Source organism: Trematomus bernacchii, unplaced genomic scaffold, assembly GCF_902827165.1.
Source record: "Trematomus bernacchii unplaced genomic scaffold, fTreBer1.1, whole genome shotgun sequence".
NCBI classification, from domain to species: Eukaryota; Metazoa; Chordata; class Actinopteri; order Perciformes; family Nototheniidae; genus Trematomus; species Trematomus bernacchii.
Genome location: NW_022987739.1, coordinates 6,780,794 through 6,796,029, shown reverse-complemented (window position 1 = coordinate 6,796,029; position 15,236 = coordinate 6,780,794). Strand labels below are relative to the sequence as shown.

The following is a 15,236-nucleotide window of genomic DNA, read 5'->3' as shown; positions in this document are numbered from 1 at the left end:
GTTTACAAAAAACATCAATAACCAAACATTTAATTGCTAAGAACATTTATTAAGTTTTATTAAAAGATAATAAGGAAATTATAAAAAAGTTCCAGCCCTCTGATTTGCCTTTTTAGTTAAACAATCATACAGTAGACTGTGTTTTAGAAACTCTAGTCTCTTGCCAGGAATATAATGAAAGTTAATCCATTCGTTTTATTGTTGAATAAGGTTAAAAAGAATGATGTGCTAACATAGACATCTATTCTGTTGAAAGCACATGTTCGGAGAAATCTGCATGTGAATTGAGTCGTGAGTCGAGAAGTAAATTGAAAAGCTTATATTAATACAACTGGTTATAAAAATAAAACAAATATTTAAATGTAGCAACATTGCCTCTCAGACACATTCAAAATACATGATGAATTATTCTCACTGAGCCCTTTTATTTTAGTTACATTTTGTTCTTATTCATTTAGTGTAAATAAAAAAATATATATATTGGATACACTTTGCCAAATTAATGACGCCATTCAGCGTTTTTTACTCAGAAAAACACAACTGTTTAAAGGCAGACGTTTGTAGTAGTTGTGTGTGGGATGATTAACTAATGAATGTTCGTGTATTGCCCATTTCAGGAGATGGGATACCATAGTGTAAAATGTGCATGAACATCTTAAAGGTTTGTAAAAAGTGCTGAGATGGAACAAGAATGATTTCCTCATCACTGTGCAAGCAGGTAAACTTTCATCTTGTCCAGCAGAGCGGTGGGGTCTTGCAGGTATGCTGGAAAGTTGTTCCTGTTGACGTAGGCAGCCCAGCCCACCACAGCAGCAGACAGAATCAGAGGCCACATGAAGGATCTCTTGGTTTTGGGATCATCACAGGGCCTGGTCTGCATGGGTTGAGCCACCCTCTCCCACTGAGTGAAGATGGCCTGACGGGCTCCAGCCCATTTCCCTGGCCCTTTGAGACGATACTGGTACGGAGTACCGGGTCCGAACAGCACCTTCAATCCCAGCCTGGGATCAGTCAGCAGCAGCCTGGGGATGTTGGGTCGAACCCCCAACAGTCCTGCGATCTCATCCATGTAGTTGAGATAGTCGACCTGGATAGTGTGTCTCTGACTGGGGACATACCTGAAAAAAAGACTGGTGATAAATATTTTGTGCATAACAAGATTTGTTTCCTTCAAAATTCAAAATAAACCATTGTAAAGTAAAGAAAATCACTATTCTACCTTTTGGCCATTGTCTCCTGCTTGCACTGGACATCTTTTAGCATGGAAGCCACTGAGGGAAGCTTGGTGCAGCCTGTTTACAATGAGAGCCAGGGTGAGTGATTTGGCTTCTTGTACTCTGTGTAAAGGAAGGAGTTCTCAAGAAAGTTCTTGAAAATATTTGTACAGAACCTGTATTACCTTTAAAGACACGTGTGGCCCATCTGGCCTGCATCTCAGATATGGTCATAATGGCTCCCAGTGGCTGCACTAGACCAATGATAGCCAGAGTGGGGCGTTCCAACTCAGGAGGAAACACATACTTGTACAGAGATGCTTTGTTCCCAGAAACTGAGGTCACATGGGAGGCCAGGAATGGAAAGGAAAACCTGTAACCTGTGGCAAACACCTGCAAGAATGGGGACTCATCTTAGAAAGGACAGAATAGACTGTGACTGTAGATTGTGTGTGAGTCTGTCAGTGTGTGTATACCGGAAACACTTACCACCAGGTCGACATCTTCCACAACACTTCCATCATCAAACTCCACACTGGACCCCTGAAGCCTGCGGATGTTGGGTTTCACCTGAACTGTTCCAGATAGGATGCGGTTGGGAAGCTCATCATTCACTGTGGGATGTTGGCTGAACAACCTGAGATTAATATTTACGCTGGTGAGTTATGTTATACAATAACATGCATACTGCAAACACTTTTAATTAAAATAAGACCAAAGGTATGAATGTGCACCTAGGATATGTAAGCATGTCAAGCTATGTTAAAAAGGTAGAAAAACAGATGCAAATACATTACCTGTGCTTTGGCTTAAGATTGTACAGAGTGTGATCAAATCTTTGGTTGAGCTGTCTCTCTCCTAGACCACAATATACACCAAAGGGAAGGATGAGCCGCAGAAAATCTAGCACTCTGTTAAAATGCAAATCAAGGGGAAACCCATTGTCCCCGACTCGGTTCATAATCCAGGCTCCTCTTCGAGTGCTGAGGTAAAGCTGGAAATAGAGAACATGGCAGTCAGTATTTTTGGAGTCATGTTAGAATTCTTTACAGTATACGCAACATTTTAATACCGAATCTATTAATATAGTAATGTAGCAGGTTGTTTAAAATACATTTAGTTTTACATTATTTCACTTAAAGGTGGGTTAGGTAATTTACTTCAGAAACACTTTTTGTTATATTCCATGGAATGCTCTTAACATCCCGATAGCAATGAATATCTTAAGTGCTTTGACAAAAAATCCATAAAAATATTTCATCTGTGGAAGCCGTAGCACTGTAAAAAGCACGACCAATCATTTTAGCCGGCCCGGCTAAAATAACTGGATGGCCTACCTGCCTGTCAGCCTTCCATCTGTGCACAAACTTATCTCGTGCCCTCATTGGTCATGTGCGCGTTCGTGTGTGTTGGAGGAGGGGCTCTGTAAGGAAGTGGCAGATTTTTTCCAGTTGTGTATTTTCAAATTCTAGCGCACTCGAGCTGGTTTCTCCAAAATTACCTACCCCACCTTTAACTCTGTGCATTTTACCACTAACACAACCCAAAATATGTTGCAGAACGACAACCTGGTTCAACATAATTAAATGTAGTTTAATGTAGTATACGCAAGAAAAACACTAAAAACTCACATTAATCTTTAATTTAAAGTGGACCTATCATGCTATATTTTAATAATATAGTGTAGGACCATACCTATATAAGGTATATTTATACTTTTTTTTTTTCAAAATACCAAACAGATCATGCATATTTTAGCCATTAGCTAAATTTGCACTTTTTTAGCCCTGTTTTTGCAAGGGCTGATTATGTGAGAACAGCACCACCTACAGGCCTGGCGTATGTACTACAGCGTCTCCAGCGCTTTCGAACGGCAATGGCCGTGGCTGTCTGCTCCTGATTGGTGGAGTTGGCCCAATAGCCGTAGCGCCACCGTCCTGACGTCAGGACAGTGTTCAAATCTGGATCAGTTTTTATCAGATCCGTTGCAGCCCCTTTTTTTTAGAGATTTGGGTATGGAGGAAAATAGAGAGGGTTGTGTTTTCTGACACTTGGTGAGCTCCCTGGAACACCGGGGACACATATTCATGTATAAAAGACGTACAAAAGTGCATTTTGCATGATAGGTCCCCTTTAACTTCCAAATGGTTTGGTTTATGGTTGAACTGTGGACTTTTTTATACACATTGTTTGATCGTCTGACTGCTTTGCTGCAAAGCTGTTAATGATTGTTGTGAAAGTTATTTGATCAAAGATATTCAAAAGATAACAAGTTTGTCTTACAGTTTCTGACAAAAGCAACAACCTCTGTCATGTCTTGTGACTTGACTTTAAGTCTTTGTAGAGATGTCAAGTGTAGGAAAAATCAAGTCAACTTTAAATGAATCAATGTGATGTCAACTTGATCTCCACATGACCCAGTCAGCTCACCACATGAAATCACACACACATTACCTTGCATGATAACATACTATCCCTTGATCTTATCAATGAAGTTGGTGATTAAAATGCTATCTCGTCTGATAGAAAAGTTTCTATGTAACAATCTCATCCACACCTGCTTGGTGACTCTGCTCAGTTCCACGGCGATGTCTCCTCCAGAGTTTCCTATTCCAATAACTACAGCCTTTTTATTCCTCCACTCCTCAGGGGTCTTGTAGTCTCTGCTGTGGAAATAAGTTCCCTCGAAAGTGTCAATTCCTGTAAGAGAGAAAAAAAGAAAGGTTTGTATCTGCTTGACAAAGTGCCTCTCTACTTTTGATACAAGAGGACTTTATCTGTTTATTAAGTATATTTTAAAGCTTTTCTCTAGGGATATAATTTAGGCCAAGGTTGGGACTAATATACTGACAACCCTATTCTATTTGGGTAGTGCTGGTTTCTGTTGATACAGTGATTACATAACCACACAGGGTTGAACAGGGTTGCCATTACAGGCTTGTTCAGACTGTGTCAAAGGTTCATTGTGAAATCACACTTCCTTTTTATACTGCCGGAACACTATCAGCACTACTTGTCCCCGAGTAAACTAAATCATATTTGTAGCCTGTAAATGGTACCTGGGAAGTCATGTAGCGGCAAGTTTGGGTGGCAGTGATGTCCAATACAGATCATCACAGCATCAAAAATGTGTTTCTCCGTTTTGCCATCCTTGTTTTCCATCTCAACATCCCACTGGCCTGAATGAGCAAAATCAGATCTCTGCCTCACCTGCAATACTTTGGTCTAAAAACAGGGAGGCAGACACAGATAAGATGTATATGCTGAAATCTTGAATTATGCAATATAAGCATGTCAGTGCAGCATCCTCACATTGAAGCGTATGTGCTTGGTGAGCTGGAAGTGGTCAGCATACATCCGAAAGTAGTCCATGATGAGGGAGTTGTGCATGTAGTTGGGGAAGTTCGCAGGGATGGGGAAGTCACTAAAACACATCATCTCCTTGGAGGTGTTGGTGGTGACAGAGTGGTAGATGCTGGCCCTGTCTGGCTCTGGATTCTCCTGCAATATAAAACACCAAGTAGTTCTCATCCTATTTTACTTAATAAACTGGGGAATTAAAGGAAAATGCTTTGTATGATACTGTGACCAACCTTAAACCTCCACAGACCACCAATGTCATCACTGTTTTCATAGCAGACAGGCTCCAGACCCTCATCCAGACAGCTCTTGATACAGGCCAGACCTGAACTCCCTCCTCCAATCACTGCCACTCGACGAGTCATACTTCAGCTCTGTAAAGGATTAACCAGATTGGTCTGAAAAATATTTGATCTGTTCACAAAAAAGTATGAAGCTAAACACAACGGGAAGTCCTGACTTCAAAGGTGTACTACTTAGACCTACTCAGTCTGCACAAAGACCCATTTCAGAATAATATAGAGTAGCCTACAGAAGTATTGAATTATGTTCTTCAATTATCAAAAATAAAAGTTTTCTGAGATTGATATTATTATGGTTGTTATATTATCCCGTTTTTATACAAAAGCTGTTTAATTTTGTAGTTTGTAAATGTTATGATACTTGAAATATTGTCAGATTAGTTCTACAGGACTGCATTATATAATATCAGCCTATCATGTGTTATGTACAAAGTAACTGATAGTTAAAATAAAGGAAGTGGAGTAAAAATGTGGTGCCAAAACGTACTTAAAGGTGGGGTATGTCATTTATTTCAGAAACACTTTTTGTTATATTCCATGGAATGCTCTTAACATCCCGATAGCAATGAATATATGAAATGCTTTGACAATAAATACATTTAAAAATGTGGAAGCCGTAGTGCTAAAATAACTGGATGGCCTACCTGCCTGTCAGCCTTCCATCTCGTGCACAAACTTTCTCGTGGCCTCATTGGTCATGTGCGCGTTCGTGTGTGTTGGAGGAGGGGCTCTGTAAGGAAGTCTGGCTATTTCTTTCTGAAAATGTAATTTTAATTATATTTGGGATACTCTTCTGCCCTTTAGTTTACTTGGAGACGTGGGGATATTTTTCTACGTGTGGATCTGTGCCACACGTTTAATGATTAACCATTATCAAAGTTCATCACTGGTAAATATGTAGCTACTTGTTTTAACAAAGGTTTAAATGCTACCACTGCGTTACCCAACTAAATGCATTAACAACTAAACTTGAATCTCACTAAAGACGTGTTGTTTACTAAAACTCTGCATGGGCGGGGACAACAACCGTCACATAATAGCATTTACAAACGTAAATAAACTCTAAACATGAATAAAGCCTACTCAAAGATTACAGCTGAATATATGTTTCTGCAGATGCATCTTCTTACCTTTTGCTATTCGGAGAAGGAAACGTCTTTTTCGTGCTGCATGAACCTCACGGCGGAGTAAGAGTGAATGCCTGGGCTCAGATATTAGTATCCCGAAGAGACCCTGATCTTCGCACCGTCAGTGTTCATGAACTAGTGGAAAAGCTAACTCTCTGCACATCTGCTCGAAAAAAACGTACTGTATTCTACATTTAACAGTGAGGGGGCGCTATCATGTTGATTCTTAGTATTCATTAGGTTTAAATAAGTTAATGGAACATAACCAACCGGCTGTCAGCCAGCTAATGCCTGTCAATCAATCTTTATCTCAGACCATAGGCCTAGTCCACAGTCCAGAGTAGATAATATCCACACTGGCTAGACCGACCATTGGCAGAGTTAATGTTAAAAGCAAAAACGTTTTGTGGTAAGACTTATGGTTGTTCTTACTCTGGATAGAGGATAAAAGTAAATTAGGTATACATAGTGTGATTCACATAGCCTGTACCTTTCGAGAACACTGATTTTTTTAACTTTAACATGTATGTATGTAGTCCAGTCATGGTTAAAAGGCAGACAGACAGTAAAACCATATCATTGCAAATGTCTTGACCTTTACATAAAGGAATGTGATGGTGCACCTAGCTTAATTTATGGGCTAAACCTCCAATAGTTATACATTGATGGGAAGCCAAGGCAGTCTAAGGCCCATTGGTATATCACCCAGTTAGCCAAGAGGGGGCCATCTACAATCTAATAATCATAATAAATAAAACACTAAATAATAAAAGGTATGATTGAGCTGAACATAATCAAATAAAAACGTATTTTCCTGATAAAAAATGCATTTACCAACAGGTATAAATTCAGCGGTTACAGGTGTTTATGTTTGAACTGTAGTCAGCAGGTAAATATCTGCTTTTGGCTTGTGTCTCCATCTGCTGGTTTCAATTCAATATTTAGTTTTATTTAAAATGGCTTACCCATATCATATAACATATTTGATGACCTCACATAATATCACATAACACTAGAAGACTAAGATTAAGGTGCAGAATGGTTTCTATATTAGATATTGTTATTTTTTAGACTCTTAATTCTGGCAATGAACGGGTCAAAGAGATGTCCTTCTGAGTCTTTAATAATCTTTTGCAAAAGAGGCAACGCAGCATACAGAAAGCTAATGTCTCTACAGCCGAGTGCAACTACTCAAACTGAGGAGTCTGCTTTCACACAGTTTCAATGAATACATGCTTAGTCATGAGATAACTGACCCATGACACAATAGACCCATGATCAGATCACTGGTCACCCAATGTGTGGTCACATGACACCTCATCTACCTGAGTGATGAGATCTCAACTACATTGATCTACTATCTTTTGACATATAAGTCTTACAGAATATTATTATGTATACAACAATATAGATTTCAATTCTTTGATAATCATTATTTCCATTACACTCTCAAGTTATTGCTATGAAAGTTACAAAAACTGGCAAAATGAACAAACATTATGTATGCAAAACAGACTAAACCAAGAAAAACTTTATTTCTCATTTACATTGTCAAATTGGTGCAGTCTAAACACATGCTCTGTCTAAAGAAATGTAAGACAGAGAATGTGATGTAGTGTGATGCTTCACTGCTGCCTGCATCCTCATGTTATCATTGTGTGCCAATGATTATGCAGGTTACTTAAGAGACCTGAAGAATAACGGAGAAGAAAAGAAAGAGGAGGTAAGGTGTTTCCTGTACAAGAAGCAGTAAAGCAGCGCGGCACCTGAGAGTATCACTATGGCGCTCCGTCTAGACGAGGGTCTGGTCTCTGGTTCTGGTACCACCCTGGTCCTGAAAGGCTGGAGCACCCGCTCCCACTGAGTTAGGATGGCATCACGGGCTCCGTCCCACTGGCCCGGGCCGGACAGACGGTACTGATAAGGAGTGCAGGGACCCAGCAAAACCTGCAGCGCCAGTCTGGGGTCCTTCAGCATGAGCCACAGTATGTTGGGTCGCACCCCCACCTGCTCTGCCACAAAGTCCAGGTAAGGGATGAAGTTGACCTGGAGGGGGTTACGCTCTGAGCAGGCAAAACTAACAGAGGGAAGAAGAAATATGGACTTGGGAAGTGCTTCAAAGCAATCTTGAATGATGTGAAATGTATTGGTCATGGGTGAAGTAATTATATAATGAACTGAGATCATAACACACATTTACTGTACGGACTACAACATTTAGGCCATTATCTATAAAATAGAAAAAACTGTAACTTGACAATTTGGGGACGTGATTTGACTCTAACAATTACACAATTGAAAGAAAATTACAATAGTGAAATGAATTATTTGTGATCAGGAACATTTACAAAAAATTGATCTATAATTAATTCACTTATGTCTTACCTCTGATGCATTGTTTCTGTGTCTTTTTCAATTTCCTTATTCATTGCCTCTTCTGAGGGGAGGGCCGATAAGCCTGGACAAAAATAAATCAGTTAAGGTTATAACTGTGGTCTTAACCCTAATTTTTTGTTAGGTTTCCTGAAGACCCTGGCCTTCTTTACAGGATTCTCAATAGATGTGAGCATTAAAGTAATGGTTAGTTTGAGTGCTGTTATTCACCTTTGAACACTCTTGTAACCCAGCGGGCCTGCATCTCAGACAGTGGAGTGATGGATCCAATGCCGTTGATAAATCCCACCACTGCCAGAGTAGGCTGGCTCAGAGCAGCAGGGAACACATGTTTGTAGAGACGCAGCCGGTAACCAGATTTAGCCTGCAGAGCTGAGGGCAGGAAGGGAAAGCTGTAGTTGTACCCTGTGGCAAACACCACTACATCCACCTGTATGACGTTATGATGTTTACACACACACATTAATTGAGCAATTAGTTACTTCGTTTTCTTTCATTTTAATAATCAGAATGTAAACCATAACAACATGATGGAAATCAAGTAAAGTAGGCAGAAACTCAAAAAATGATGCTGCCATATCCCAGTACTGAATGCAACAATAATTCTACAATGTATAACAAAATATCTGATACATACTCAAAAAATTGCACTAATACACACCTCGTCTATGCTCCCATCAACAAAGACCACACTGGACCCACAGAACTCCTTCACATTCGGTTTCACTTGAACCCGACCTGAGAGGATCCGAGCTGGCAGGTCGTCACTCACAACGGCGATCTGTGCAAAAAAACTGTCCCAACAAGTGTGGTGCACGGGTGCTTACATAATTATTGTAATGTTGAGTTCAGACTTTACTTGAAGACTTCTAGGTTTTCTTCTCATTCCAACTTTACATGTTAACCCCACTGGTTAGACTTAAAGGGGTGAAAAAATAATTTAAGTCTGAAGCATTGCAGAATGGAATGTACATTTTGAGTAATAATTACTTCACAAAAACATTTAACCAACAGAGAAATAAATAAGTTTAACCAACGCATCTTATTACCCATGTTTTGGTTTCAGACCATATAGTTTGTGGTCATATGCTTCATCGAGCTTCTTCTCCACCATCCTGCTGACCCACGAAGGGAAGAGCTCCTGTATCATCATATCCAGTCGTGAAGTCCCAACAATGTCGCCTGGAAGCCCCCCCTGCCCCACACGACCCACAACCCACGCTCCGCTCCTGGTACTGAGGTACACCTGTCAGCACAGAGAGGGTTAGGATTTATGAATATGCATAATTAGAAAAATTAATAAATGTACAGAAATAAGGTTTATTATTGTACCTTCTCAGCAACTCTACTGATATCTACAGCTATATCACCTCCAGAGTTTCCAATCCCGATCACCACCACTCTCTTCCCCTGCAGACCCTCAGCGTTGCAATAATCCCAACTGTGGAAATACCTGCCTTCAAAACTCTCAATACCTGAGATGGAATAAAAACATGTCTGTTATCCTCAAACCCTTTGTTGAAGAGCATTGAATGTGTGTCTCCTGTGGAGTTGGAATTGTGTCTATGTTAAATGTTAAAGTCAATAATGATTCCTGTTACCTGGGAAGTCACTGAGTGGCAGGTGAGGATGGGTGAAGTGTCCAGTGCAAACTATAACTGCGTCAAAAACATGCGTCTCCCTCGGCCCCTCTGTCATCTCCGTCTCTACCTCCCACCGGCCTGTCGCAGCAAAATCAGGAGTCTGCCTCACACTCAACACAGACGTCTGAGAAAAAAATGAAAACAGTTGTGAATATTCTCAAGGTATTTTACATTTATTTATTACAATGATTGGTAACAGGCCCCTCTTCTAACACTCATAAGCAGTAAAAACACATTAAATAAATGGTAAATAACTAATCTATGCACTTTTTCATTTGCATATTTGGTTTATACGGACAGCACTAATTAATGTTAAGTAATGTCATTCTGCTAACAATTTTTTTACTTTTACTATGAATGATTCAAATGTTATGCATATTGCTTATAAATAGTGACAAAACTGGCTTAAAAATTTAAGATTTTAGCGACATTGACCTTAAAAAAGGAAACACACTCGTTGTATTTGTGTCCTTCAGGAGGGAAATTAAGGATCATTCCAGTATATTTGCCATAACCAGAATTAGATTTTTGAACGTTTTCTAAAATAGTTTTAGTCTTTTTGAGTCGCATAATGAGTAAGATTATTGTAGTTAGCGACCTGTTGGGCAGGCCTATATGGTAAATTCCATACAGAAAAGATACATCAGTTTATAATCGTCTTTACATTTAATCCTTAAGATCACCGACCTTAAAGTGTATGTTCTGCAGCAGGTTGAAGGCCTGAGCATACAGGCGGATGTACTGCAGCACCTCAGAGTGGTGCATGTTGTTGGGGAGGTCAGCTGGAGGAGGGAAGTCACTGAAGGCCATCTTCTCTTTGGAGCTGTTGATGACCACCGACTGATAGATGTTGGCACGTCCAGGCTCTGGCTTCTCCTGCAGGAAGACAGAATACAGACAGTATAGAGACATGCTTTTATTATCATTTCACTTTGTCTGGGATTGAACTGTCACAGCAAATAAATGACATTTACTGTCACTGGAGTATGAAAATGATTTCACATTTCCCCTGATGAATTTCGAGTGGGAAAATTCAAGGGGAAATTATTTAAGTGTTTTGTATAAAATAACAAATAAAAAGCTTACTAAAACTAGTTCCCTGCTTGATTTCTGGTGTAAGCAACTTAAAGGGAAGTCTATCATTAACAGTGTTATTATGAAGTATTTTCTATATATTATCATTAAAAAGCTTCAGTGCTTCTACAAATGCACATGTTCTTGTTTAAATTATGTTAAATAAAAGGCAAGGCAAGGCAAGTTTATTTATATAGCACCTTTCAACACAAGGCAATTCAAAGTGCTTTACAAAAATGAAGACATTAAGAAAATGGCATTTAAAAACAGTCATTAAAAAGCAAAGATAATAAAATAAACATTAAAAGAATAAAAAATACATGGATAAAAGTTACAGTGCAGTTTAAGATATTAATAGTTCAATTAAAAGCAGCGGCAAAAATAAAAGTCTTCAGCCTGGATTTAAAAGTAGTAAGAGTTGTAGCGGACCGGCAGGTTTCTGGGAGTTTGTTCCAGATATTTGGAGCATAATAACTCAACTCATTGGTAATAACTCAACGCTGCTTTATCATGTTTAGTTCTGACTCCGGGAACAGAAAGCTGACCAGTCCCTGAAGACCTGAGAGATCTGGATGGTTCATAATTTAGCAGTAGGTCAGAAATGTATTTTGGGTCTAAACCATTCAAAGTTTTATAACAGCAGTATTTTGAAATCAATTATTTGACAGACAGGAAGCCAGTGTAAAGACTTCAGAACAGGAGTGATGTGATCCACTTTCTTAGTGTTAGTGAGGACTTGAGCAGCGGCGTTCTGAATTAGCTGCAGCTTTCTAATAGATTTTTTAGTGAGACCTGTAAAGACACCATTACAGTAGTCGAGTCTACTGAAGATAAAAGCATGGACAAGTTTTTCCAAATCCTGCTGTGACATTAGTCTTTTAATCCTAGATATATTCTTTAGGTGATAGTAGGCTGATTTAGTAACTGTTTTAATGTGACTGTTGAAACTTTTCACTATCTGAGCAAGTGGTAGCATGTAGATGTTAAAGAGAAGAGGCCCCAAGATGGAGCCTTGAGGTACCCCTCATGTCATATTTGTCAACTCAGATGTGTATACTATTTACCTATAGAAACAAAGTTTTTTCTGTCCTTTAAGTAGGATTCAAACCCATTTAGAACTGTTGCCGAAAGTCCCACCCAGTTTTCTAGTCGGTCTAGTAATATGTTGTGGTCAACAGTGTCAAACGCAGCACTAAGTTCTAATAATACTAACACTGAAGTTCTGCCACTGTCTGTGTTTAAGTGGATGTAATTGAAGACCTTTACAAGAGCAGTCTCAGTGCTATGGTTTGGACGAAAGCCTGACTGGAACACATCGAAACAGTTATTTAAATGCAAGAAATTACTCAACTGTTGAAAAACAACTTTTTCAATGATTTTACCTAGAAATGGGAGGTTTGATATGGGCCTGTAATTGTTCATTACTGAAGCATCTAGATTATTCTTTTTTAAGAGGGGTTTAATGACTGCAGTGTTCAGGGCCTGTGGAAAAACACCTGAGTGAAGAGAATTGTTTGCTATGTGAAGTAGATCTGAGGCCATGCAATGAAAAACATTTTTGAAAAATACTGTTGGAATAATATCAAGGCAGCAGGAGGAGGATTTCAGAAATTGAGTAATGTCCTCTAGGTTTTTATCATTAATCTGATGGAATTGTGTCATGGTGTTTGAATTGATTTTAGGTGGACACAGGGACAACACATTTGCTGTACCTGATACAGAGGCACTGACTGCTTGTCTAATTTTCTGAATTTTGTCAGTGAAGAAGGAGACAAATTAATTAATTAACAGGCCCTGGTGGATAGAAATTCAGAGGCTACTGACACTGGGGGGTTTGTTAGTCTGTCGACGGTAGCAAATAAGGCACGTGCGTTGTTTTTGGTAATGATGTCAGAGAAGAAAGACTGTTGAGGCCAAGTCTCTCTTTATAGATTTCAAAATGAACCTGGAGATTTTTTTTAAAACAATTAATAATTGAACATACTGTTTGGTTGCTATATAATCAAACCAAATGTGTATTGCTTTAAGAGCCCTCTCAAATAAACTGTAAATGACAGCTCAGGTGTTTTAAAAAATACAAATATGTATACATTTTTAGGATAAATAAGTTACTTTCAACACAAGATTCAGAGTTTTATGTTTTTTTTCTCATTAACTAGGATGTTGATATGCATATTGCTACATATTTCAAGAATCCAATTCGTTTTTATGCAGTGTATGGCATAAAATAAGTAACAAATAAATGCATTGTCCCACCTTAAATCTCCAAAGACCTCCAATGTCATGGCTGCTCTCAAAGCAGGTGGGCTGCAGACCTTCATCCAAACAGGCTTTGATGCTGGTCAGACCAGAAACCCCTGCGCCGATCACTGCCACCTTCATGCTGGAGAGGAAGAACAGCTGACAGCAACGTGATCTCTGATTTAAGGTAGTGGTTGGAGCTGGAGAAGTAAGAAAGGTGGAAGTGTGTGTGCTGTTTTAAAGTGATGTGAAGTAGCTTCCTGTCGACTGTCTTTAACACCAGATTGTCTTTGAATGATTAATTATTACATGTACAGCACTTTGGCCCGACCAAAAAGAACAACAAAGAAACAGGAATCAGTTACTCTATAAGCATATAACATATTAGTTTGATACAAATCATTATTTAAGGTGAGAAAATCAGAATTATGTAATTGCATACTATAAGCTTTTGTGCTTCTTCTACTATCAACAAAAGAACACAAAACACACCCACACAATAGTTGTCAAAATGTCAATGAAAGAGAACTTTGCAAACCAGGGAATGACTCAAGTCATAATACAACAACAAAAAGACTCAGAATGCCAACATTTCTTGAACATGCAGATGTAATGTCTTTTATGGAAACAGAAGTAACTTGTCTGCAGGGATGCAAACTCATCAGGTATGAAAAAGGTGACAAGGATCCGAGCCCCCCGACCCCACGGAATATCGGCTTTAAAATGAGGAATAACAGAGGATTTTAGCAGTCAGAACAACTAAAGCAGCAGTTAATAATAACAGAAACGCCAAAGAGTCACATCTAATAGAAATATATTTAAGCATTTATTTTAATTGTGGAGCAGTCAGTTTATAATTTTGGCAGGACTGTTGAGCATTTTGAAAATGTATTTTCATGCCTCTGTGCAAGGCTGTCTTTCTATCTTTATAGCCAGTGGTGTAAAGTAACTAAGTTCATAAACTCAAGTACTATACTTGGGTACAATTTTTAGATACTTGTACTTTATTTAAGTATTTCAATGTTTTGCTACTTTGTTCTTCTTCTCCTCTACAGTTCAGAGGTACATGGTGTACTTCTACTCCTCTACAGTTCAGAGGTACATGGTGTACTTTTACTCTACTACATGTATTGAATACCTTTAGTTACTTCACAGATGTGGATGAATGATGTGAAATATAATCAAGTGTTAAATCAGACTTTAGTTCCACCTGGAGTAAATTCACAAGCTACCCTGCAGTATACAAAGTCATTCAAACTAGCTGCACCTTTACCAGCTTTGAGAACACTTTCATGATCAATCATTATAAAACATATCATATATATTATTCTGAAATGGACCAATCTGCACAATGACTACTTTTGCTGTTGCTACTTTAACTATATTTTGATGATAATACTTTTCTACTTTTACTTGAGGAACATTTTGAATGCAGGACTTTTACTGTAACAGAGTATTCCTACACTCTGGTACTTCTACTTTTACTCAAGTACAAGATCTGAGTACTTCTACTTTTACTCAAGAACAAGATCTGAGTACTTCTACTTGTACTCAAGTACAAGACCTGAGTACTTCAACTTTTACTCAAGAACAAGATACTTATACCACCTCCGTTTATAGGCTATGAAAGAAACTATTTGAAAACGAAGGCTAAAGCTAACGTTAGCAGATAGTGACAATGTATGCTAGTTAGCTAGCTCAACGATTCATTAAATAATATTGCGACAGAAACACTTTTCAGTGCACATCACGCTCTGCTGCTCCGAACACCCCGTTCTAACCAGCGGTCCAGTCTGTGCCACAGTGACTCTGGACCGCACAGTTAATATTAACGAACGCACCGTAGGTAATGTAGCTGCTGAAGCTAGACCCTCATCCCGG

The 15,236-nt window shown here is 38.9% G+C and overlaps 2 protein-coding genes across 3 annotated transcripts; both read right to left on the bottom strand.

The window, feature by feature from the left end:
* Nucleotides 1-304: 304 nt before the first annotated feature.
* LOC117495592 (dimethylaniline monooxygenase [N-oxide-forming] 5-like) lies at nucleotides 305-6,183 on the bottom strand. Its single transcript, XM_034146911.1, has 10 exons — nucleotides 6,007-6,183; nucleotides 4,808-4,948; nucleotides 4,527-4,715; nucleotides 4,274-4,439; nucleotides 3,772-3,914; nucleotides 2,012-2,208; nucleotides 1,704-1,851; nucleotides 1,400-1,607; nucleotides 1,220-1,292; nucleotides 305-1,118 (listed from the first exon to the last, which is right to left on the bottom strand). Exons 2-10 carry the CDS (start codon nucleotides 4,937-4,939, stop codon nucleotides 704-706), a joined length of 1,671 nt encoding a protein of 556 aa, XP_034002802.1. The 5' UTR covers nucleotides 4,940-4,948; nucleotides 6,007-6,183; the 3' UTR covers nucleotides 305-703.
* A 937-nt stretch (nucleotides 6,184-7,120) lies between these two features.
* On the bottom strand, nucleotides 7,121-15,236 carry LOC117495245 (dimethylaniline monooxygenase [N-oxide-forming] 5-like). Of its 2 annotated transcripts, XM_034146397.1 has the most exons (10): nucleotides 15,197-15,236; nucleotides 13,371-13,497; nucleotides 10,728-10,916; nucleotides 9,999-10,164; nucleotides 9,730-9,872; nucleotides 9,447-9,643; nucleotides 9,059-9,191; nucleotides 8,608-8,827; nucleotides 8,389-8,461; nucleotides 7,121-8,080 (listed from the first exon to the last, which is right to left on the bottom strand). In XM_034146397.1, exons 2-10 carry the CDS (start codon nucleotides 13,494-13,496, stop codon nucleotides 7,681-7,683), a joined length of 1,647 nt encoding a protein of 548 aa, XP_034002288.1. In that variant the 5' UTR covers nucleotide 13,497; nucleotides 15,197-15,236; the 3' UTR covers nucleotides 7,121-7,680. The 2 variants fall into 2 exon arrangements, with proteins under 2 accessions (XP_034002288.1, XP_034002287.1); XM_034146396.1 differs by lacking the exon at nucleotides 15,197-15,236 and having other exon boundaries at nucleotides 13,371-14,065.

Coding starts and splice junctions, on each gene's coding strand:
- LOC117495592 (XM_034146911.1), bottom strand. CDS start 4,939: ATGACTCGTCGAGTGGCAGTGATTGGAGGAGGGAGTTCAGGTCTGGCC. Junction 4,440..4,526: donor CCAAGCACATACGCTTCAAT/GTGAGGATGCTG, acceptor CCCTGTTTTTAG/ACCAAAGTATTGCAGGTGAG. Junction 1,293..1,399: donor GGCCACACGTGTCTTTAAAG/GTAATACAGGTT, acceptor CATTGTAAACAG/GCTGCACCAAGCTTCCCTCA.
- LOC117495245 (XM_034146397.1), bottom strand. CDS start 13,496: ATGAAGGTGGCAGTGATCGGCGCAGGGGTTTCTGGTCTGACCAGCATC. Junction 9,873..9,998: donor GCCACTCAGTGACTTCCCAG/GTAACAGGAATC, acceptor ATTCCATCTCAG/GTATTGAGAGTTTTGAAGGC. Junction 8,081..8,388: donor ACAGAAACAATGCATCAGAG/GTAAGACATAAG, acceptor TCCCTCTGTTAG/TTTTGCCTGCTCAGAGCGTA.